This window comes from Anastrepha obliqua, chromosome 5 (assembly GCF_027943255.1).
Source record: "Anastrepha obliqua isolate idAnaObli1 chromosome 5, idAnaObli1_1.0, whole genome shotgun sequence".
Classification (NCBI taxonomy): domain Eukaryota; kingdom Metazoa; phylum Arthropoda; class Insecta; order Diptera; family Tephritidae; genus Anastrepha; species Anastrepha obliqua.
Genome location: NC_072896.1, coordinates 127,962,773 through 127,989,191, shown reverse-complemented (window position 1 = coordinate 127,989,191; position 26,419 = coordinate 127,962,773). Strand labels below are relative to the sequence as shown.

General features: G+C 36.0%; 2 protein-coding genes across 4 annotated transcripts; one reads left to right on the top strand and one right to left on the bottom strand.

The window, feature by feature from the left end:
• The first annotated feature begins 450 nt into the window (after positions 1-450).
• On the top strand, positions 451-2,227 carry LOC129247202 (FAD-dependent oxidoreductase domain-containing protein 1). The gene is made up of 3 exons (XM_054886214.1): positions 451-820; positions 911-1,211; positions 1,292-2,227. Exons 1-3 carry the CDS (start codon positions 518-520, stop codon positions 2,095-2,097), a joined length of 1,410 nt encoding a protein of 469 aa, XP_054742189.1. The 5' UTR covers positions 451-517; the 3' UTR covers positions 2,098-2,227.
• LOC129247203 (uncharacterized) lies at positions 2,214-25,819 on the bottom strand. Of its 3 annotated transcripts, XM_054886216.1 has the most exons (6): positions 18,346-19,209; positions 17,568-17,808; positions 11,242-11,345; positions 9,304-9,420; positions 8,058-8,533; positions 2,214-7,985 (listed from the first exon to the last, which is right to left on the bottom strand). In XM_054886216.1, the coding sequence occupies exons 3-6, from the start codon at positions 11,341-11,343 to the stop codon at positions 7,580-7,582; spliced, it is 1,101 nt and encodes a 366-aa protein (XP_054742191.1). In that variant the 5' UTR covers positions 11,344-11,345; positions 17,568-17,808; positions 18,346-19,209; the 3' UTR covers positions 2,214-7,579. The 3 variants fall into 3 exon arrangements, with proteins under 3 accessions (XP_054742191.1, XP_054742190.1, XP_054742192.1); XM_054886215.1 differs by lacking the exons at positions 17,568-17,808; positions 18,346-19,209 and adding an exon at positions 25,801-25,819; XM_054886217.1 differs by lacking the exons at positions 17,568-17,808; positions 18,346-19,209 and adding an exon at positions 21,740-21,815.
• Positions 25,820-26,419: the final 600 nt, after the last annotated feature.

The following is a 26,419-nucleotide window of genomic DNA, read 5'->3' as shown; positions in this document are numbered from 1 at the left end:
CAATGGGCTTGTTCGTGACTATCAGTAGAGCCCTCGTTCGCGAAACATTGTGGGCATGCAACACCAAATGATAGATAATGTTTTTTCTGATAGCTATCGCCCCTCGGTAGGTAACGGCAAACCTCTCAGTGGATTTCTGCCACGGAAAAACTCTTTATATAAAACCAGCTGCCGTTCGGAGGCTTACGTAGGGCCTAAATTTTCATAAATTTATTTAATATAAGAAAAAATTTATTAAAACAAACAAAACTTACAAAAGGTTTACGCTTTTGGTAGGTCTTATTTCTCCCACCCTGTATGAATATATTGTTGAAGATTAGAAGTAAATGCAGAATAGTATCACTTCATATTTTGTGTATTATCACACTTACAAAAGTTTGTTCTTTGTATGTACATACTTACATAAGTATGTATGCATATACACGCGTAAATCTTAGAAGATATCAACAGCTTTTCTTAATTAAATCAGCCCGCTTCCTTATCTGGCGTCCCACAATTTGCGACTTATGTTAAGTATATGTATCAGCAAAACTTCACAAATATTGTAGATGTTTCAATGATGTCGAAGTGCGCGCACATTTTAGGCATCAACCTGCGATTTGGCTTCAGAACGGACGTGTGCTGTTCGCTTTCAAAGTTCAGCACGGCCTATAAAAGTAGACAAGACTTTTGTGGGAAGCGATCAATGAGTGTACAGACCCATAGGAAATGCAATGTGGTAGTTATTGGGGGAGGAGCTGTAGGTGCGTCAACTGCATTTTGGTTGAAAAAACGAGGCAATAAAGATCTCAGTGTGATTGTGCTTGAGCGGGACCCCACGGTGAGTAGAACTTCTTTAAAACAATACCAATACCAATAAACAAATATTTTCAATAAGCGAATAAGAATATTTATCATCCAACAATTTTAGTACAAGGAAGCTTCCACGGTGTTATCAGTCGGTGGAGTACGCCAGCAATTTTCCCTATCTGAGAATATTCAAATGTCCATTTATGGCGCCGAATTCATAGAAAATTCGGCTAAATATTTCGGTGATGTGGATTTGTGTTTTCGCCCACACGGTTACTTGGTGCTGGCCTCAGAGCAGTGTGCTGACATTTTGCGGCAAAACTCCGAGTTACAAAATGAGTTAGGGGCTCGCAATGAACTTTTAACAGCATCTCAATTAACGAAGAAATTTCCCTGGATTAACGCTGATGACGTTGCTTTGGGTACATATTTTCATAAAATTACTTTCAATCACTTAAAACATTTTCTTTATCAAATATTTTGCTCACAATTTACGTTTTAGGATGCCATGGAATCGAAAAAGAGGGCTGGTTTGATCCGTGGGCTCTTTTAGGAGGCTTTCGGAATCGCGCTAAAGATTATGGTGCTGGTTTTCTTCACGGCGAAGTGCTCAATTTTGATATACCAAACGGCTCAGATAAACTCAACTCGGTAAAAGTGCGAGCCAAGAACAATGATATTTGCACTGTTGATTTCGACATCTGCGTTTTGGCTGCGGGTGCTCGTTCCGGTGAAATAGCTCGGCAAGCAAATATTGGCACTGGAGCCGGTGATTTATCGATACCGCTGCCTGTTGAGCCACGTAAGCGGTTCGTTTATGTTTTTACCACACAGGGCGACAACGCACCCGGACCGGGCACACCACTCACCATCGACCTCGATGGTACATATTTCAGAAGAGATGGCATGGGCAGTAATTATATTACAGGACGCAGCCCGTCCAACCAACAATTCGAGCCGCCAACAAACAGTTTGGACGTTGATCATGAATTTTTCGAAACGGATATATGGCCAACCTTGGCAAAGCGGTGTAGTGCATTCGAATCGATCAAAGTTTGTGGAAGTTGGGCTGGATACTACGAATACAATACCTTCGACGAAAACGGGATAGTTGGTCCACACACATACTATAAAAATCTCTACATTGCGACTGGTTTTAGTGGGCATGGCATTCAACAATCGCCGGCAGTGGGGCGAGCCATTTCAGAGTTGATACTAGACGGCCGCTTTAAAAGTATCGATCTAAGTCGCCTTGGGTTCGATCGGATAGCTGCCAATAGGCGAATGTGTGAGTCAAATATCTATTAATTACCTTTAATATATGTATGTAAATTTGTGTATAGGCTTATATGGTGGGAACGGTTTATACGATCTTGTAATATTTTAACCTGAAATCGTATGAATAAATAAATCCAAGTAATCTCTTAGTTTTGCACAATCATTTTATTCATTTCTTCTTCTACGAATAGATTTCGCATCTATGCCTTCGTTTCTGTGATACTTAAATTTTCGTACACTTTTTGTATAATTTTGATTTTGATGCATACATATTCAAGTAAGTATACATATATACATATATCCCATTACGAGAATAAACATATGCACTTGGGGGCTTATAGCATCGAATATGTGAAAAAATACTCATTAACGGCTTGTATGCATACATATGTACATTGACATTTACCCAACGGTACTTAGACAGGTTTTTTAAATAAACTTATTTTTATAAACTCAACACAGACAAAACAAAACTTCCTCTTTATATTAGCATACACATACACACATACACGCTTGGATATAAGGAAATCATATTTTTCTGGTTTGCGCTGATTTTCATTATTTTAATTTTTTACTTCCAAATATTCAATGCAGTTTATTTTTTATTAGCAATTCATCGTTTTAATTCGCGAGTATTTAACTAAAGTGATTTCTAATTATTCACAGTCATTGCTTTTCTTACGAAACGCGTTTTTCTGAGTTTGGAAAAAAATTACCCATATATTTTGTTAAAAAATCATCGAAGACACGTCAACAATTCGCTTACAAATTCAATTAACTCTGCAATATGTCACGCTGCTATTGTTGTTGGTGTACGCACTTCTTTTCTTCGATATAGAACCCGTAAAAAATTTCAGCTGAAGCAAAAATGTGCCAGAAAAGTGGTCCGAAAAATGTTCCGTAGTGTTTGTTTTGAAATGTGTTCTTTCTTCTTTGCAAACCAAAACGGCGCTTGAGTGCTACCTGGAGAGTGCCAGAGTGGTACTTCAACGTTTCACCTTCGTTGCAATAAAAAAAAAAAGATTCCTGTTGTTTTTACTGATTTTTATAGTTAAAGCGGTTGACAGCAATTTTTCCACTGTTTTTCCTTTTTCTTTTTAGTTCCCTCCGCTTTCATTTGAATTGAACTGAATTTTTCTGTTACTTCTTTTAATGAAATTGTGACTCCTCAGAAACCGTCCCATAGCAGTTAAAATTATTAAATATGAGTCAATAAATATATTGTTTGAGAAATTTTAAAGTAAGATTCGAACATTTTCTTTGAATGTCGAATTGTGGCGCCTGATTTAAAAACCCACTTTAAACTGAAAGGACGTTCTGGTGCATGACTACAACTGAATATTACACAGAAGAGGCTGCCATTTGTTTTAGCAACAGCTTTCTTCCGAAACTATGGTATTTGTAAAAAAAAAAAAACAAAGAAAACCAGCAGGGCAAGAATTCTTTTAAACAATTTAGCAATTTTCGTCCACTTGTTGGTTATGACTTTTCCTAACACTTGCGACAATGATGGTCCGGACTTTATATTTGCCCGAAAGTGGTTGAAAAATCAATTAGGCGAATAGGTCGCCAACGACTTGTGATCTGATCTCAAAAGACTTGTGTAATAAAGGTGCTCTAATTAGGTCAACATTTTCGTTACTTATTCTCCAAAAAACGGCCAAACAAATTCTTCACAACAACTGATAGGTAAAAAGGAATTGGTTCACAGAATCGAGCGACTACTGTCCATTAATGCGCATCTTCAATCAGACACTTTTATGCCTAGGCCATATTGGATAATATGTATGTATGTATATGTTGCCCAATAAATGTATATTTGTGCCGAATAATTGTGGCATTGCTAATTTTGTTCTATCTGCGCATTTGTATCCACGCGAATGTCTTGTAAGTACATATGTACACATGCACGCGCACATTTTGATCACTCATACTCATTATACATATGTACATATGTTTGTATCCTTCGGCTTCTTACCTTCGGTAACATAACTCATTCACCAATCGCAATCTTCTTAAATAAAGCTTTTCTTAAGTTTACTAATTTTTTGTTTTTCATTGAAAGAAAGTTCTTAATTTTATTAAAAAAATCGGATGCTGTATTTTGCCAAAGTTGGATATTATAACATTCGAAATGCGCACACATACAGATTTACATACATACATATATTCGTCCCTGCGCAAAAATACGTTCGTACGTGTGAACATACATATGTATGTATATGATTATGTTTGTGTACGCAGAGCAGTATTGTTGAGTTAAAATTTGAACCGATTTCGGAAATAATATGCACTCATGTTCGTACAAACGCGTGCTTAAAATTGGTTTTTTTTCGACGTTATTCAGATCAGAAAAGCAGAGAAAAGCAACTTCGTCCACGTCTGCATGCCTGTATAAGTTAGCAATAGGAAGTTTCACAGATGCATGTATGTACATATGTGCATATATAGAGTGTGTTCGAGGTGTAATAATTGCGGCAGTGCTACTTTTTTCGAGATGGCACCAGGTTCAGCCACAAATTTAGGCAACAATGGCAACGTCACGCGTCTGCCGATAAAATGTTTACAATCAGATGGTCAATGATGAGCCAATCAAGCGCAATATAAAAGTTTTCACTACAGAGTCGAAATGGAAGAGGAAAAGGAAGTTTTTATTTAATAAATACTACTTTTAAGCTCAATATTGTTTATTCGTTGCTTTTAGCGCAGAGTTCAAATGAAATGAATACTGATCCATATTTTTATATTTTCAAACAACACGTTCGGAACTAAGTAGCTTCGAGCAGCTGAGTATCAGCAACAAAAAAGTAACAGGGTCGCAACAATTCCGTAGTGGTTGAGAGCGGCGAACACACACAAAGTCTGCCTCAAAAGTGCCCGAATTGCCTTCATGTCTCAGCAACCTGTGGAGCCATATTTTAGATACAAGAGTACGATCACACATCCATTACCCGTGGTGTCTAAAAAATTCACGAGATTTGGTTTAACAGCAGCTAAGTTTTGCATTTAAGGTAACCATTCGCCCCACAGTCGGTTCTATGTTACCGGAATGACCCGGACTTGTATCCGGCCAAGAACTGTCGCTCCAGCAGCGTTCCCCATACAATGCTGCTACAACAACAACGAAAACATCTAGTGTAACTGTATTTCTGAACTATCAGTCGAAAAATTTATTTTAAACGAAGAGCCAATTTAAAGAACTGCTTTTGAACTCTGCAACACAACCACGCGGTAGCTCTTTAGTTATGCAAAAAGCTTTTAATGATTTGGCTTTTCTCGTACTACTACTTTTGAGAAGTTTAAACGCCGGTCGTCCAGGATCTACTATGAATGAAAAAAGCGAAAACCTCGATTGCGTTACATGGATATGGGCCGAAACGTTAATGCTGTGTGGTATCTCTGTGTTATGAAGCGCTTGATGCCGTGATTTCGTCATGTTCGACCAAAATACCCACAAATGGAGGGTATTTTGGTCGTTCAACTTTAAAAGCGCAGGTTTTGACCATAATAGCGGATGTTTCCGTATGTATAGAAGTCCACGCAAGTGGGGAAATCCCTGATTGCCATTCACTTGGAAGTGGGCTGGACGATTCTTCAGCACACAACTTCCGGGCTTCACTCAAGTATCCTCTGGGTAGCTCCGGAACATCCCCTTGAGAGCAGACTAATATGAGAAGGCGAAACAATCCAGCATATCTGGTTGTGCGCTTTGGGACCCGCCCCGTAAAAATCCTTCCCCAATGAGAAATAAAACAAAGTCTGGCGCCGGTTAGCACCAGAAAGAACCGACTGGCGCTCTTTTTTAAACTCGGCCAAAATCGCTCAAGCGGTTATTACGCCAGTCAAGGAGAAGAACAAATTTTCACCATAAATGGCATTCTGTCTATGCGGATTTAGCACCGTGTGACATTTTTTCCCACTGGAGGCTTGGGTATGGCTATGAAAGCAAGCATTTTGCACACATTGATGACATTCGAAGGTTGACGACCCCATCCTAAATAATGTTTCCAAAAACAAGTTAAGCAATTCGAATTATATGTTTTCGCTCCCACAAAGCGGCGTATAGAGTCCGGAGGGAACTAATGTGAATTACATAAATCAACTTTGCCAAAATCTCTTTTAGTTTTCCTAATTTTCAAACAGTCGGGAAACTTTCGACGCAGAACTTAGATGTGAATGCGAAATTTTTTAACTCCTCCGTACTTGAATTAGCCATGGAGAGATTTCCTATTCCCAATTTTCCCAAGCGTTTACAATTTTGTTTACAAATTTGATTTAATGGCTACATAAAATATAATATAAATCCAAACACCGAAGCTCACGAAGCTCAATGAGCGCATTCATGTGAGTATTTCCAAATTCTGTTTTTAAACTAATTCAATGAGTTGTAGTTTTCTTATGAATGGATTACTTAAAAAGTAGCTTGTAAAGTTAGGTGCATGCGTACATACATATGTATATTTATATGTAAATTAAATGGAATTAAGATTCAAAAATATTTTCTTTTTTTGTTACTTCATAGTTTTAAATTATGCTGTAGGTTTAATTCGTATATAATAATATATTTTGCATGTACTTCACAATACTATAACAAATACCTTTATAAAATGTCTAATATGCATTTGTAAAACTATTTGTTAAACCATATAATACTCTTGTGCTTGGAAATTGTCGTGTGCTTAGTGCGAAAACTCATATAAATTTGTTAGATCAAAATTTTTTGCAGAAGCCCTTAAGTCGGCTTTGCCCGGATTTAGGCTGCCAATCGATTATCTAAGTATAATATGCTTGAGTTTTATAGTATTCGCCGACGCAATCATAGTTATGAAGATAAATAAATTATTCACACACAAAGTGCGTATGCATGTTTCATTAAAATCTTGGAAGTCCTTATCGGAATTACTCTTTGTCCTTATTCAATGTTGATGCATACATTTAAACTCTCAATTATTACCATATTTTTGTTTTTGTAAAAGCATTTTAGCAAAAACCTTTAAAATAAATCCTCTTCGATTCATATATGTATTATTTTGTATACATTTTGTATGTATGTATATCTATATATTTGAAATAATCCTTTCATGTGTTTGTGCGAGTGCACTGGCTCCGAATCGAAATTTCTGTGAACAAATACTTGTATACACAAATAAACTTGGTTTATATGCATACTATTCCTGCAGGTTTCCTTCTTATTTAACTTCTATTACGCAATATCTCTTTCGGTCTATACAATTTACATTATACATCGCATCGGCGTCCAAGTGCACTCATTTCTTATTGTTTTTCTTTGCATTGTTATAAGTATATAATATATTAATGGAGTTTTTTTGTTTTCATTTTTGTTTCTTTTTTTGCATATCAGCATTTGTAATAGCTTTTGTTAGTTTCATTTCTTATTTTTATACCCGACTAGTCGCCCCTCCCTCCCATCGTGGTTACTCTTATACAAACATAGCTTATTCCCTGTTACTCCTGATCATTTTTACTCATTCATTCTTATGCGCTTAATTATTTATTTATCTTCTTCGATGCCCTCGTCCATGGCGGCTTTCACGTGGGCGGTACACATTTCCTCCTTACCAATATCACATTTTTCAGCTAGCATATCCTCTATGCCCTCATCGATTGGTTGATTCTCTTTGTTGTCCTCTGTCTCGTCGTCTGTCTGCCTTAACGGCTCTTTACCTTCGGCAACCCCATTGGTCGTTGCTTCGTGATTAGACTGCTGCTCTTCTTCTTGGTTGCCTTCTTCTAGACCGGGAGTCATTTTGACTCGACATGTTTCGTACGCTTTCGTAAAGCCTAGCTTGGTATAAAGATTTCTAGATGCATCGTTTTGTGGACGTATGACGACGAAGGGCGAATAGCCACGTTCAATTACAAGTTTAGTTAGAGCTCTAGCAAGACGTATTCCATAACTAAAGGTAAGTAGATTTATATTTGAATGAGCAAAGTTCTTGAGCTTAACTAAATAAGGTTTGTTTATTTACCCCTTGCGACGATACTCTGGACGTGTTTGCATCGAGAACATTGCTCCATAGTAAGAGTGCACCATCCATGCAGCCAATTCATTGGTATCTTTGCGAAAGATTCCCAGTCCTGGCAACACCTGCACCAATATCTCGAATACTTCTATGCGTTCAATCTCGCTGGCCGGATACAAGTCGTGTATACCTTTCACGTCATCAGCAGTAAGAGGACGCATCTCTGCATCGTCAGACAATTCCTCCAACTCCAAGTCTGTGTTCAGCTCATTACACACATAGATGTCGCCTTCAAGCCGCTCCATTACACCGAAAGTGGAGTAAAAGTCATCCAGGCGATTCATGATAGCAATATGCGTGAAATTCAGGTACAATGGCTGTTGCCAGTCGATAAGGGCATCCTCGGTGCGCATCAGATCCACACATTCGATTTGTGTTGAGGGACAAAAGATGCCAAAGCTTTGGTAGATATTGTTGTTGGGCTAATTTGACGAATGAAAAAATAATGTACATACATATAAACTTACATACATATTTTTGATTATTCGTTAGGAGTTTACTTATTTGCATGGCTCTTGTTCCAACCTATTTATGGGGATTTGTTTCTTTATGAGATAGAGTTGCAATAAGTATTGGGTTATGGAATTATATAAAGGGTGGTTAAATTTCAACGGCCGATGTTGAATGTGAACCAAACCTAAACGTCAAGTTTTTTCTGCATTTCATTTGGTGGCATGGTCAGAATGGTGGCAGGAAAAGGCAACAGTGAATGACCAATTTTCGAACAAAATCATCTTCAGTGATGAGGCATATTTTAACCTCAGTGGATTCGTCAATAAGCAGAATTGCCGCATTTGGGCGAATGATAATCCAAGAGTGATTACCGAAAAACCAATGCACCCACAAAGAGTGACTGTTTGGTGCGGTTTATGGGCCGGCGGCATCATTGGGCCGTATTTTTTCCAAAATGAAGCCGGCCAGTCAGTTACTGTGAATAGTGTTCGCTATGGTGAGATGATAACGAACTTTTTATTTGGTCATTTGGCCGATATTTTGTTCCATACGTAATTGAGCCACACCAATATTATCATAATAAAGAGAAATGACAATAATTTCCTAAAAAAATTGTATTTTATTCAAAATCAACACCCGCCCTTGAAACTTAACCACCCTTATTATATATAAATAAGTACAAACATAGATGACCATGACAATCATGGCAATTAGTTTAGAACTACTTAGATATACATACCGTAAGCGTGCATCCTGGAAAATGTAATATTATTGGTTTCTCGGGCCAATCTTTAGAAACATAAAAGTAAAAGTCCCAAACACGATCATTCAGGTACGTTTTTATGGTTTGATGAAACTGAAAGAAATATAGTTTAGTTTATGTGGCGGCATATTTATAGATACTATAAGCATATGAACAACAACAAAGCATGAAATACAGATCTGGTTAGTAACTTGATTCTTCTACATTTTGGACTAAAATTTTGGCGCACAATAATATTTATGTACTCTCTTTTTTGAGTAGTTTGTCATAATAAGAGACTGGCACATGGCAGGTGTTTAAACCTAGTTCCTGCACACAATTGTGGTGTGAGTCTTCATCGTTCATCGTTTTATGCCGCCACCGAACGGCGGAAATTAAACCAAAATATAAAAATAAAAATTTCAATAGTGGTAACCTTGGAAAACGAAATCATTTCATGTCAAAAACTTAATGCATTTGTATACGTGTACCATACGTGTAGTATGTTTTTCATACCCACATATGTATGTATGTACATATAAGTAGATATGAATGCATGTAAGTATATGCATGAAGGCAGGTGTTTTCTGTTGTATTCTTCAGTGTACATAAATGCCCAATGCAGCCGCCGTAGCCGAATGTGTTCGGTAGAGTCCGGTTCGAAGCCCCGCTTATGAAGCACAAAATTATAGAAAAAGAGCCTCATAAAAACCATCTGCCGTTCGAAGGTGGCACACCACAAATAGGGGCAGAATCTCGGTCCAACAGCCAACGAAGGAGTATGTAAGCCACATACTCGTATACATAATTCTACCACCTCACCGATCGAACTGATTTTTATACAAATACTTAAATCGGCTTAAACTATTTTCTGTGAGGCACTAACTGTTCATTATTTCATAACTGTTCTGAAGGCTCTCGTATCTTGCAAAAAATGTTGGCACATCATATTGTTTTGTAAACCGCAAATTTACCAGGCTTTAGAGTATGCAGACGCAAAGTTGAATAGAAATATTGATTATACGGTCAAGTTCTGTTATTCACTTCCGAGTGAGTGGCATTGAAATTTTGTGGCAACTGCTTTGAATCTCATTCGGAAGATAATTACAGAACCTGGGTGATAGATATACTTGTATATATTTTGTACATATGTACATATGTGTGTATGTGTACATATGGTGAAGTCCATTATTTGTAATAATAAAAAAATTGGCAGATTGCTTGCGGGGAAGAAAAAAAGTTCATACCAATGAAGCAGATAAAGAGCCTGAATTCACATTAACACATGATTTTAAGTAAGACATACTTGTGTACACATGTAAATATAAATTAAAAGAAGATAGTGAAATATTTTGCTTTTCACTCGTTTATTAAAATTTATTAAATAGTATTAAATCATGAAGTCTCTATTTTTATTTCTTATAATGCATTACGAAAGCTTTATTTTTAAACCTTTCAATATTGGCTCAACCCTAATGAATGTGCACATATTTACATACATACGTACACTTATAGCCCTGAACACGTGACGTTCTTTAAATAGTGTTTAACACGATTATGCCTACACGAGTTGGGCGTTGTCTGTGAATTGTAGGCCAAAATGTACCGACATCAGGGATAAACTACAAAAAGTATTTATGCACGTATTTGTGTGTGGATTGACATAAAGTCAAAGGCGCCACATTTAGCGCCATACTTTACCGCAAGGTGAAAAACCCGTGCTCGGTTGCACGCTATCCACTCACACATCTGCATATGCTCGCATGCATTTGGCACCAATCAGCGATTCTTACTAGACATTTTTATTGCAATTGATAATCCCATTATTACTGCTATTTTTATTATTATTGTTGTTTTTATTACAAATAACTAACGGCTTTCGAAAGCTCAACTAACCGATGCGCAATTTATTAGCTGTGTGCAAAATAAACGTACCTTTAGTGACTCCGGTAAGTATCTTTCCAAATACTCCAAAATTTCTGGAAGCTCAGATTCTTGCACCAAACGAAAATGTTTACCTTCAGGAATGATTTCCATTTCTAAAATCAAATATGAATATTATATTATTATTATAGGGATTTTATTTAGAAATATAAATTAAACTATCTAATTAAAGGATACAACCTGTCTTACGTTCCCCCGACAGTCGGTTCTACGTTACCGAAACGAAACGGATTAAGATCCGGCCAAGGACTTTCACTTCAACAGCATTCCCCATATATGTATGGGGATGTTTGTGCTGCTACAACAACAACAACAACATCCTCTTTCTCACAAACAATCTGATTTTATAAAAGTTCGCAGAACATCCCACTAAACCAAGGGGATGTGGATCATACGCCTCAAAATAAGCAGAACAAAAAACAATCACCTGCCCAATACAATGGTGTAGTCACCGATCGTCAGCATCTAACTCATCTAACGGTAGGCCCAGGAAGCGTGCTATTTTGACAGTTTGGGTCCAGAGGGAGAGAGGGTTAGGTGAGTGGGCTTGAGAGGGCATGTAAATCGGTGGTTAGTATCGTGCGGTGTACCTTCACATACCGCACATATATTGAGTAAGTCGGGGTCTATTCAGGATAGGCAGGAGTTTAACTTACTAATACAATATCCAGATTGTAATTAAGCCAAGTGCTTCGAAATGTAGAAGTTAAAAAGCAAGAGTAAAAGGACACCAGCTTGCGGTACACTTTACTTTATCCTCCTCTGTTTTGCGCGTTGATCTCGAAGTTGACAAACGAATGTCGACCACTCAGATATAATATTTCGCGGACCACCTCTTCAGTCCGGGCGGGAAGGTCGACTGTTGTATTTCATCTAGCGTGGAGTAGCTGACTACATCGAAAAACTTCGACAAATCCAACGCTACTAGAGCAGTCCGCTCGCGGGGCCGTTTCGGTTAAGCCCGCGGTTGACCTGGGTTTTTATGGTGATGAGTGCTGTTGCTGGGCTGGGCTGTTGCATGTAGGCGGGCTTCACAGGTTTCAGTAGTGAGACCACTCACCCTGCTTTCCACTTGTCATGAATTATGAGAGTGGCTATGGATAAGTTGAAGGCCTTTGAGGATTATTCTACTTCCAATAGACCCAGGTTTTTCAGCATGAACATATGGACTTAGTAGGGCCAATGGCTATGGAAGTTTTTGCTTTTTTATGGCCCCCTGAACCTCATCGCTGGGGAAAGTAAGTGGCGCACAGTTGTTCAGCAGTTTGAGCAGCCGTCTGATGACACGACACTTGGATACGATTTCTGATTCGGTTTGGCATAGGGATGTACCAGAGAAGAAGTATACTCGTACAAGAAAAAATGTTCGCGAAGAAAAAAAAACTTATTTCAAAGCTCTAAGTTTTCTAGTGAGTTCCTTCACCCATTATGTTAAATTATTTTCTTAGGTGAGTATTTATGTATTATAAATGATTTTTATTTATTTATAATACAGGAATTAAGCGATAAATCGCCTAACTACAACAAAGGAGCGCGAGTAACTAAGACTTTCGGCTCGCTTGGTAAAATTGTTTGTTTGGCGGTCGTCTCCGGAGAGGCAATAGCAAGCCGCCGATTATATTTCTGCCATGTAAAATCTCTCCATAAAAAGCCACCGTTCGGAGGCGGCATAAAACTGTAGATGCCTCCATTAATAGAGCAAATGAAGGTGCACAACGCAAATTGGAAAAGATAACTTTAGAAAGGTTTTTCCCGTCAAGGGTAATTCCATGCCTCAGGTATAGGGATTGAAAGTGTATTTACCCATTTAAGAGGAAATTTAAGAAATTCCACTTGTGATAAGACTTTTCGTGTTACAACTGTCTTTTTTGGTTCGAAGATCCTTAAGGTCCGCAGTCTGTCTTCCAATAAGTACTTGAGAATTTAACTGCTCAAAAATGTGTGAAGACTTCTTTTAACTTGTATAAAAGTAAATTAGATATTGGTAAATTGGTAAATGACTATTGTATTTATTAAATACACTATTCGAAGTCCATAGAAGCAGTTTGGAGGGCATCTGGTATGGAATAATTTAATTTTCCATTTAATTGAGAAATAAATCCAAAGAATGTGAGAAAATATGGACCATATCGCTAGTTGGGTGAATGAATCTTCTCTCAAGCCAAAAGCCAGGAAACTCATAAAAATTCTTTTATTTTTTCAATTTTATCGGCGATAATATATACATATAAACATGTATGAGTATGTACATATGTACATTTATGGTATTAAAATTGTCAGTGAGAGAAACGAGAATGGCTAAAATTTGATTGCCTTTACATTTTAAGTTAGCCATTAAAAATCCAGACGAACACAAGGTTGTATAATAGATAAAAATACCGCCAAACTGCATTAAAAATATCAAACGTGGAAGCAAAAAGTATTGCCGGAAATATACATGCGAAGGTAGCCTTATTAAGCACTTTTGGGGCTTCATTTTAAAACATTAACCAGTTAAGTGATTATGTCGTATATATGCGTCAATTTCAAAAGTTCATTTTTTAGTTAATGTTGTATATGTGCGTCATGCCAAAAAAAGAAATTGCATTTGCTATGAAATTTAAAGTTAAGCAAAAAACGAAAATTTCCCTGTTATTTTGTCATTATAAAGTAAGCATGAACACTGAATTTCCTGATAATCGTTATCATAATCGTTCAGCCAACGCGCACGGTGAATCCAATATTTGGCTGAAAACCGGTTTTGCATCGACAGTCTTCGCTTGAAATTAATTCAGCACAGTAAATCAAGCTTTCTAAGAAAAACTAATCGCTTAATAGGTTAAATATATGCATATTTTTGTATTGCGCCTACCTTCCTATTGAGAAATATTACAAGAGGAACCCCGAAATTAACTGATAAATTGAGCTAAAAGATTGTAGCTAATCTAGGAGTAATTTGGATTAAAAGTGGAAACAGAACTAACCAAACCGAAAGCAAGCTAAAAAATAGGAAATAGTTAATTAGCTGAAATGGATATAACACCATTAGTATAAACACTTACATACATACAGGTATGTGCATGTATATGTAGTTAGAGTATTGAATTACCGAATAGATATCCCTCAATTATGAGTATATGAACTTTTAATTATTTAGATTAGAAAAGCAGTTGCAAATGATAGCGAAAAGTTGTTTATGCTTACCATAGCTACAAAACTGCATTAATTAGCTCAGGCAATATAATTGTGGTTCAGGCAGGAAATTGTATAAATTGCGAAATATAAAGGAATGTATATACGAAGAACAACATCAAGACGCACGCCACAAATAAGAGGAGCTCTGCCAAACACCCAAAAAAGGTGTACGCGCCAATTAAATATATATAAATAACGGGTGGGCCCTATAGCGTTTGCTTTTTGAACCACCTATTTTTTTGAGAATGGCATGTCAAATGGTATTTACGAAATGGGACGCTATACGCTTGAACAAAATTGGGAAATATTAAAAACCTATTTCCAAAGTGGTGAGTCGTCTTCTTCTTCCGCGGTTACAGTAAATGGCGAGCATTACCGTGACATGCTCAACGAGTTTTTGTTTCCAAAAATTGAAGAGGATGACATGAACGACATTTGGTTTCAACAGGACGGGGCAACTTGTCACACTGCCAAAGTTACACTCGAACTTTTGGCTACCGTTTTTGAAAACCGAATAATCAGCCGAAATTCCGATTTCAATTGGCCGCCTCGGAGCTGTAATTTAAGCCCGTTGGACTATTTTTTATGGGGAGCCGTTAAGGACAAATGCTATGCGAACCATCCAGAGACGATTGATGCTTTAAAACACGAAATCGAAGTTGCCATTCATGAAATTGGAGCCCAAACAATTGAAAATGTGCTTGAAAATTGGGTTAATCGAATGGCCTACTGTAAAGCCAGTCGTGGCAGTCATTTGAACTATATTATTTTGCATTCATAAATAAAAATGTTCAATCTTTAAAATAAAAAAAAAGTTTGAAAAAATATTGATTCGTTTTTTTTTATAGCCGATTCAAAAAGCAAATTTTACATGGCCCACCCTATATAAGGTACATTTTTTCCACAAAAAAACAAGATATTTTGCAATTTTTTATATAATTTAATCAATGTAATTAATTAAATGAAAAATAATTTTTTGAGCTACTAGTGAGAGCATTGAAATAAAAATATTTATCAAATGAAATCATCCTTAGATTCCTTGCTTATATTATACTTTTTTGAAGGCTAGCTTCGGCGTTTGGCCAACTTTCAAAAATACAATACAAGACTGTGTTCTTCTTGTTCTTTCTAATTAAATTCAAATAAACAAGCGGCTGTGAGTTATTGAAGCGGAAATTAAGAAGCTTGGGAGCACTAATTAATATTAATCAATTCAATTTCTGACCTTAGTATTATCAAACCTCTATCGAATGTGCCCCATTTTCAAATTTTTAATTTATACATAAATATTTCTTGCATGTAATAACATAATTCGATTACAATACATATGAATCTCTGTTTTGGTGAAGGATTTTTTTCGCTAATATAATAAATAAAGGGGCCCAGCGGAGTTTCGTATCGAACTGGCCTAATCCACGTTTGCATACCCGCGAATGACGCAAAATCAATAAAATGAATTAGTTTGGCTCGAAACGCAAGTGGTAGAAATATATTACCTAAACGCCCTTATTATATAGTATTAGGCGCCAATTATATAAATTTAAGTGGAAATGTATGAATATTAGGATAGTAGATTTTTTTATTAACAGGCTGAGCAAAATCAAAAGTTAACTTCAATCAACAAATAAGAAATCGAAAAAATATATTAAAAGCTAGAAATTGAAGAAGGTGAAAAGTGAAGGTGAAGCGTTAATTTAATTGAGTAGCTTCCAAGCGTAATTTGATAGCAAAAACTACTTTTTAATCCATCCATTTTTGATATTGAGATTTAACGGAAGCTTCTGTTGTAAATTCCCCAATCTTAATATTGATTTCTGGCATATGAGTTCACGGATATTGATCAGGACGATCTACAGAGCTGCTGCTTTCATTAACATGTGTATTACAATTTCTGAATTTCTGAATAAGAGTGTGTACCAAAAGACGCAGTAAATGCATGAAAACGACGATTTCACTCTTACCTAAAAAATATATATAAGTATGCTTGTACATTGTAAAGGGCGATCAGATTGGAGTTACTTTTTCAATAGGGTTTTTTGACAGATCACGCGGGACTACTGTCAAACTAAATACGTAATTTTTTTCAGGACTCATTCCCATTTGACCATAGAAAGATTGCCTTTAGAAAATAAATGTCATGAATGGCTTTACACAAAAATAATAAAAATTGCCCAATCAATTTTAATTTTCGTTTTTTATTTCCATTTAAAATCCCATGCCTCTAAATTGATCACCCTTTACAAGCGCGTGCTACACCAGTAGGCTAATATCCAGCGCAATCTCTTTATTTGAACCCGAACCAGGATCTCTGGGACATGATAGAGAGGACCGAATAGAGTCAAAAGAGATAATGAAATAATAAAATTGTAAAATTATAAATTGAAGAAGTCTGAGAATGCATGCCCAAAGGTCAACAAGGTATAGGGATGGCGATCAAATAAAACAAGAAGTCTGATCTGGACACTTAGTATAGCAAAAACCGGTGAGAACTATCAGCACATAAATTATTGATTAATCACTTTTGGTTTGCAAATAAATAACCTTCGAATAAGAATATGTTTAATTAATTAGCCGGAAGTTTATAATAAATATTTTTTATGCAAAAAATGCTTTGTTTGAGCAGAATATGAGTTAAAAGGTGAAAGTTCCTCAGAAGAATTCTCAAAATAAATGTACATACCTATATACATACACACATATATAATAATACAATTCTTTCTCTGTATGATTAGATATTAGATATGGGTCACCGGTGGAGTCAAAATGTTTTTCGGTTGATTTCATTAATAACCAAGTTTATATTTACTATGGCAATAAATGTACCAAAAATTGAAATAAGGACCGTGAAATGATATATATAAATACTTGTGTGTGCGCATATCTTTTCCCCAGCTGCAGCGCCCACCAAATACAAGAAAATTATTTTCAACTCTCTTGAATTTTAAGACCAATCAGACAAGCAGAGGCAGAACCAACTGGCAGGCACAAGTGCATTGAAAAATGCAAAAACGCAGACAAAATCGTTTTAAACTGATTTGACAAGGAAAGTCCACTGCAAATGTACATAGGTATGTATGTGCGTACATACTTTTGCATATATTTGTGTGCATTATGAACGTAATAATTGTTTATTTTATACTTACAAACAAATAAAGTTCAACGAGATTATGTAAAGGTGTATTTCCAAATGTATTCTTATTTTAGTCCTGTTTATTTAACTTGAATTACCGATACGTCTCACGTTTCGTTTTTTATTGGTTCAAGTTTTATTCCGTAATATTTTAGTTATTATTATTTTTTTTTTTTATTTTTTAAAAAGACGCGTAAAAATGCGATTCACAAAAATAATAGCTATTACTATTATATTTTCTTCAATTTTTATTTCTTTTTGAAAGAAGTGCAATTTTTAAATTAAGATAATCACAGATTTCAATTAATTTTCAATTAGGGTTTTCCTCTTAATATATGTTTCAATTAACTAAACAAGTATTTTATTTTAGTTTTATTAATAAAATTAATTTATCTTTAGTTTACTCCTTCGTTACTTCTATAAATAAATGTTTACACTGTCATTTATATTTTAAGTCTTGTCTTTGTAATAACGTTATGAAATTTGTATTTGGGTTGGCCTTTTTAGTTGGAGATGACGGGAGGCGAATCTTGTATTAAGTCAACTATGATTTAATTTTAATGTCTTTAAAATATATTTAGTATGCGGATTTCAGATAATTGGTTTTTTATTTGTATATTTAATTGTTGATTACATAAATTTCGTATGTTGCCGTTGATTTCGTATTTTAATTCGTATTTGGAAACTTGATTTATTTTTAAGCCTTGTGTTGCCCCCCGGAGCACCTCCACCGGCCAAACCCCGTTCAAACGAAAACGATTTTTTCTTTAGAATTTCTCACTGTTAAATACCTATCTACACAAGCACTTTGCCGGCATCAGTCTTAATATTCTGTCAATTCTCTTTTTAACCGAAAGCACGTTTTTAATTTTTTTAGTTTTTCGACCAGTCTATGTCTATGAATTTTTCAATGTCCGTCCGGTCAAACTTCTCGTGCCAATAATAATGGTCTGCTTATAATGAAGAATTCTATCGGCTTCTTGCTTTAGCTTTTGTCGTGTTCGTATTTTGTTGCAGTTGCCGTAACAGCTGCTGCAGATGCGTTGTTGCCGTCGTCGTTGTTGCTGTTTCTTTTTAAGACTATGTGTGATTTTTGCTGGTATTGTAGATAGCCATTCGCCGTGGAATTTATTCGCACGAGCCTCTGTTGTTCGCGTTTTCCTTTTCCGAATTCTTGTGTGGGTTTTATCGAATTTTCAGTGCTGCGCAGTGAACACACAATTCAATTTGAGGAAAATTTCACAGAATCTCTGCCAATCAATCGATTTTTATTCACTTTCTATTTAATGATGAAACGGTTATGAATTGAACAGTTTTTCTTCAATTTTTAGTATTCAAATTCGGCATGCAGGACTCTTTTGTTTAATTTTTGTTCATATGGGTGTTGTTTTAGATTCCATTCAACGACTACAATTACTTAAATTATTTTTAAGCCAATATGATTTAATAATTTCTGCTACGATGAAATTGCTTTTGAATCCTTTCGACTCTGGTTGTTGTCTTAATCCCCACAGACTTAAATAACTGCTGTGCTGTGAAGCCAAAGTATACAGATGTTTCTTGCACTTCTTTCTGCCGAATTATTCAGAAACTCTAGTGGCAACTGACGACGGACTCGAACTGTTTGTTTGGCAAGGAGCAGATATTGCATTTAGGCTCTTTGACATGCCAGACGCTTTCATTGCGCTGTCGCCGCATTCGTTGCGTTTACTGCACTGTTGCTGCGCTCTGCTCTTCTCGTGTGTTCTCGCATCATTGTTGTCGCTTTCATTGCTCCTACTGTTAGTTTCAACTGTTATTGGAGAGACCGCCACATGTTAGGACTTAATGTTCAGTCTGAGCGTGTAAATTTAACTGTGCAAATTAAGAATCGTGCGTTTCAGTTTTGCGCCACACATCACCGAATGCAACGTGTGTGAGATGGGATGAAGTGGGCCCTCAAAAAATCTTTAAACTTTTGCCGAGTTAGTACAAATGGCTAAATATACAATACAACTCCAGTACAGAATCTCAAACGTGAGCAATTCAATTGCGTCATTTAGACGCATAACACTTCTACATGTCCATACATACATATGTATGTGCAGACAAATATAATACTTGCCGATTTGCTTACATCCATTCATATATTTAAAAGTTTCATGCATTTGCGTCCGCCATTTATATATTTACGTGTCGCCAATGCCGCTATTGCAGTTGTCAGTGTTTACTTCCTCCCCAAATTCATCATGATTCACCGTTGCGAAAGCCAAGCGACAAGTTAAGCAACATTTTTCTAAAGTCAGCCGACATACGGACTTGAACGTATCCAGCTGAGCAAAAATGCTAACACACACATTTACATATGTATATGTATACACATATGTTCATATGTATGTGTGTAATTTTATCCAATGCAGGATTTGCGAATGCGCAATTCTAGGGTCCCAAGCCTCGGTACATGTTCTCTGCATAGTATGCGCCAAATTCAGCCAAAAAAGTTGCCTGATGCCGCGAAAGGCATTAAAATTCGATTAAAATGAAAACATTTCGCTCTTCGAAAGACCAACGACTACACAAACATACACTAAGCTTTAAAGGTTGGGACTAATCAGTAATAGGCTCATGGCGTAAATAAATTGAAGTCGGAAATATTTCCTGGAGCCACAAAGAAGAAATTAAATAATTGTATATTTTCAAGCGTATACGTATAAATATGTATGTGCATATAGGTACATAAGTATCTTTAAAGAGTTTCTAAGTGCGCCAGTGGCCACATAGTGCTAATACACGTATGTATGTATTTAAACATGTATATTCACGTACATACGTATGTGTATGCAATGATATATGGCCGATTAATATTTTCGTTTTTACGCCCCACATCCTTGCGTCTGCGCATTCACGTTTCTTGCTCTTAATTTTGCTTGAGGGATTTTTATCTCTTAAATTCCTATTCTGCTCATTCCTAAAGAAATAAAGAACCGCAAGAAGTATTGGGAGCGCGCCTGACGATAGCCCCTAACTCTTGTTGCACACTTTGAGACTCCTGCGTTGACATCAGGATGAATCAGCCAATTTTTGCACATGTCGAAACTGTATGGTATGTATTGCCAATACATATACACACGCGCATGAATGTAAACAGAGACAAAATGTGTATATATTGTCACTTTTTAACATACCTACACACATACATAAGTACACGTAAGCGCGCGTGAATAGGAACTTTTTATTTATTGTTAGCATCGCCGACTTCAAGTGCCTCAATATGCGGATACGTAACAATAAATTTAAAACCGTCCCATCGTAGTAAGCACCGGGTATTATTCATTAGTAATCGTCCGCAATCGTTTTTGCAGCAGCATACATATGGCACGTTTTCCCCATTGCTCTATTCCAAAAGTTATATTTTGTGTTATTTAGGATGCATTTGTGCTAATTTTTATGTAAGCAACAATTTTACAAAATATTATATTAAAAGTGATGAATACCAAATTAGGTACAGGAGAAGCGAGTCCACGAAAATATTTTTGAAAAATTGTGCTAGAAGTTCAGATTGAGGAAAAAAGTATATGTACATATAATTGGCACTTCACCCTTCTTTGGGTTTTTAGCTGAGCTCCTCCTGCTATTTGTGGTGTACGTCTTGATATTTTTCACTAATGGAGAGATGGGGTTTTTTTATGAGGAGCTTTTTCATGACAGAAATACTTTCGGAGGTGTGCCCTAATCACGCACCAACCCATTCGACTCCGCGACCGTACGATGGAAAATGTATTTAAGTTTGAAAAATAAAAACCACCAATAACGTACATACATATGAGTGTATGTATGAACAAATAATACACTTCCATCGCTATATCAGAATAAAGTGGATCCGTTCTAATGAAGAAATACTTGAAGTCGAAAACAAGCTGGCGGAATTAGTTCACCTTATCTGAAATTATAGTATTTTAAAAATTATGTAATCAAGCATTTTAATATATCTATGCATATCATTTTACATATGTATATAAATAGTTTTAATTTTGCTATGTTTCAGAACAAACTTAACGATTTTAACCACTTTAAAGAATATAAAAAGAATATATAAAAAATCTGGCACGGCTACTCAATTGATTTGTAATCTGTAAACCACATACCATAAATGTAAATACATATTTATTTAGATATAGCCTGTACACTGTGTTTCCTTTTATTTACCTTATTTCGTTTCCACTTTCACTTCGCGATTAGTAATTTTATTATTTCTGTAACGAAACCATACTTATTTGCGGAAGACTAATTTTTACCAAATATATGTATGTATGTACGTAGGTATTTATGCGACCGCCGCTTGGCAGTAACTGAATAATTTCATGAATATCAAACCCAGTTCCCACTTGCGCAATATTATGAAAAATCAATCAAATTGCATCAGCCGTATAGATATTCGCTACTTTGCTTATCAACTCTAAAAACTAATAAAATGCGGCTCTTCAAGAAACAAATAAAAAAATTCGAACTAAGGTGAGTTAACTTAATAGTGCAGTAAAATATGTACGTTCTTCTGTTAATATAAATACATACATATGCACATCGCTTTGTTCGTACATGTACCTTTGCAAATCAGATATATTCAACACTTTGCTTATCAAAATCAGATATCTAATCAAAAGTGCAGGGCTCATCTTCAAAAGAACAAAAGAAGCATATTGAGTAAAATCATAATTAAAACTATGGCGAGTCGGCTTAACTGTACCGGTATATTCTCGTGACAATGCAAATATGTACATAATTTTATATGTGTGTGCATTTTCGCAAATATAAAATATCAGCAGAGAATGTTCGACAACATATTGTTAAACCTCTGGTTAAACCATACATTTGGCAAATACAAGAAATGCTTCTCTCCGCAGTACAAAATACTAGTTATAGCTATAAAAACCCGCTATTATTTGTCTCATTCCTCTCAGCAATCTCTTATTTGTGCTATTATTCAGTCTCTTCGGTTTTCTCACTATAATCAGAGAATTGGTTATATTTGGAGATTTTATGTTAAGATGTTGTGCTTTCGATATGTTAAACAATGGTGAAAGAACAGTACATACCCCTAAGAATTATGGTTCGTTCCACGAAATGTGATAGGTTATGCAAATTAATGGGTGTTCGCGAGTACTTTTAATTTAACTTCAGGAGAAAATATGGACAAGTGAAATTTACAACCTTCTGTAATTCTTAAATTAATATACAATCAGTAGTTAGGTCGCCGAGATGCAGTTCACGGTAGTAACTGTATTTTCTGTCGCACTGCGCCGAATAACCGAATGCGGACCTAACAACCCTCTCTCTCTCTGGACCTAACCTGTAAAAACAGCACGTTTCCTGGGCCTACCGTTAGATGAGTTAGACGATAACGATCCGTGACTATACCACAAGGGCAAGTCTTAATGAACTGCTATAACAACAACAACAAAAACCGATGGAAAGGCATTTGCAGTATCGAGATAAAGCTTCTGCGGAAAATTTATGGGTACTTAATCTCACTCCCACTGTAAATAGAAGCATATGTGAATATGTATGTACACTCTATATTCCAAAAAAGCGTGTATATTTTGTGACAAATCTTTTTTTATTTGTTTAAAGAGAAACAATTATAAATAATTGCTACACTTAAATCTAAAGCACTGGCTGCCAGGGTCGTCGGCTAGGTAAAAATTAGTATATTTATAACTGAGATAGAGATACAAAGTGTGATAGAATATTAAAGTTGATGGCATTAATACATTTAAGATGATCAGAAGGTTTAGAGTTAGTAAATAGAGCTGTTCTGTTTTGTTGATACTCTGATCAGTCATCGAGCAGGGGAAATACTATGTGGTTGCTATCGCCGCAAGAGGGATATAGTGGTGCAGTGTGGGCGTTAAGTAGATGTGTATGTGTAGTAATCGTGTGCCCTATTCTGAGCCTGACAAGCGTTTTTATATTTTTGAAATGCCGGTATTTACTTCATTCTTTTCCTCTAATGCCTGTATCCTGTACAGGTATCCACATTACTTTTATGGAGCTATACTGAAGTAGATTTAGTTTATGAGGTGACAATCGTTCAAACATTTTTTATTAATCAACATATTTGGCTTCTGTACCGAAATACCTTTGTATAATTTTTGAAATTATCAAAGGAGCCTTCCATGTAATTTTTATTAATTTTTTAGGACGTCATTACCTTCTTGTTAGAAATTAATTTTCCACTTTTGATCGATGAGTTGGTGCATTATCGTTGTCTATCAGCTTGGATTGAGTAAAAGAAAATCTGCAGATTCCGTCAAATGCAATCTTTTTGAGGAATCCATAATTATATTTACATACATATTTAATGTAATCACACATTTTTTCGATTTTTTCTGGGGAAAATCCACTCTGACCTTTCACTTGCGCACGGAGTCATCAAACATGGTTTTGGAAGCATTTCGGGAAAGGATTTAGCAAATTTGACACAATTGCAATTGCAGCTCTCTCTTTTGAACTCATTTCCTGACCGCTGTATAAAACATTTAAGCAAAGATGGCGCAATAAGTGGAGTAATTTACATCCAAATATTCGTATCATATTTCTTTTTGTCTTTTTTTACCTATTTTGCATATTTTTTAAATATTTAACGTTTTGTAGTTTCCTAGTTGCCTGGTCTGCTCATTATATTGAATGCCATGTGCACTAGAAATTTTAAATATGGGTGCATTATTTTTTGTTCCGCTATTTACATCATAACTCAAAATAGAACCTGAAGGGTTTGTCCTTAAATATGCTCTTAGGTTAGGTTGTAGCGGTTGTCCACTACGGACCACACTCACGCTCATAGCCCATTGGGACGGTGCGTGGGGAACTTGCCCTTATCTCTCCTTAAACCAAAAGGTAAATTTTAAAAAAATTTAGAAGATCCCTGATTTCCACATTACTAAGATCTTCCAACTCATTGAAAAAATTTCTAAGTAAAATGGTGAATCTACGTCTGAATCTATAAATCCCTTCTCGTCTTAATTAAACTAAAGAACCTTGACAGCAAAAGGAGTATACTCGGGTCATTAAGCTCCTTGTTTCGACCAGAGCACTTCGTTCGTATTATATTTTTCATATCAAGAGTTTTAATACGAATTATCCAACCCATCCTACTACTCTTGATTTTTCTTTTTAAAAAATGTGTTTTTTAAACCCATAAATTCAATATTATTTAGTACTTCCCTCAAAATATTTTAATTTAGATTATCGTTTTAGACAGTAAAAACTTGTCAAAAAACCGATTTTCTTTTAAAAAACGAAATAGTCTGTGTTATTGTAGGATAAAAAATAAAAATAAATAATTGGCGCTGGGTGTTTGGCCGAGCTTCTCCTCTTGGTGGTGACTTGCGTCTAGCAGTTGTTCTTCAAATGGAGGGACCTACAATTTTAAGCAGAAATATACTCAAAGGTTTGCATTGCCTGCCGAGGGGCGACTTCTATAAGAAAAAACTTTTTCTATCATTTTGGTGTTCCGTGCATGGAGATTCGAACCTACGAACTACCAAATGGTAGTCACGCCCCAACCCATTCGGCTACGGTGATAGGATAAAAATTAAAACAAAAGCTCCCTTGGATACCTTGTGAACTATGTGAAGAAATACGTGAGGATAAAACTAACACATTTCAGGAAAACGCTTTAAAATCGAGAAGGTATAGAAACCCGGTCTGGAGCAACGGACGCTCAAATGCTCATAGCTTCGTCAATTTTACTCCGATCGACTTGAAATTCTGACACAATATTCTTGAGAGTATTATATTCATTGTATAAAATCATATCATCATATAAAGAGAATTAAAAAGTTTAAATATTACCTTACCCTGCCCTAATAGCTCCTGGTGACGCTCAAGCATGCATGTCCTGCTGCTTATATGTGTGCGTGTCGGGTGCATGACGACATCATGCAAAAGCCGACAACAAGTATGTGTGACACGAAGCAAGTACGAGTGTCACCCGACAAGCACAGGTCAAACTGAAGAAGAAGCTCGGATGAAATATTCATGAATGTATATATCCAGAATGTATGAATGTTTGGAATTTAATTATTATAATTGGCGCGTACACCCTTTTTGGGTATTTGGCCGAGCTCCTCCTCCTATTTGTGGTGTGCGTCTTGATGTTGTTTGAAATATTATTACTATTTCATAAAAAAAATGTTTATGTATATTTCATCGTAGTATCACAAAACAGACAGACATATTTATGGCCTCGATTCACGAACTATACGTACTATGTATATTATATATTATGTACACCCATATACATACATACATATGTATTATCACTAAAAATGTGTACAGTAGGAAGAATGTGTTGAATATCCGAAAATTTATAACACAGAAATGTTTATTAATTAACCAGATGACAATTCCACATACTATTTGCTACTGACTTTCGGATACTTTATTCTACCGCATTTAAGAGCGCAGCCGAAAGTGTCAAAAATGACTGTGAGTTCCATAAATAATACAAACACTTCACAAAAGCAGCTGTGGAGCTAAAATGTTTACTTTAACTTCGTTCAACTAGCCTACTTGTTGTTGAGATTGCTCAGGAACCCCCACCACGTCCCAAGTAGCCACGGCCTTGACACATGCATACATATCGTACTTAAGCTTGTGAATTGTAAGTGTATTCCTATTCATACTGCTTGAAAATGAGTCATCAAATTTCGGTCAAAGAGTCACAGCTAACGTAGCCTTTCAAGCTGCGGTTATACGTGGTTACATAGGGACATACATACAATAAATGCGCTAATTTCAGCAATTTACCCCCTATGTAATATTTTGTTCAGAATATATGTTCATATGTGCGTATGTAGGTTTTGGCATTTCGCTTTCACATTTCAT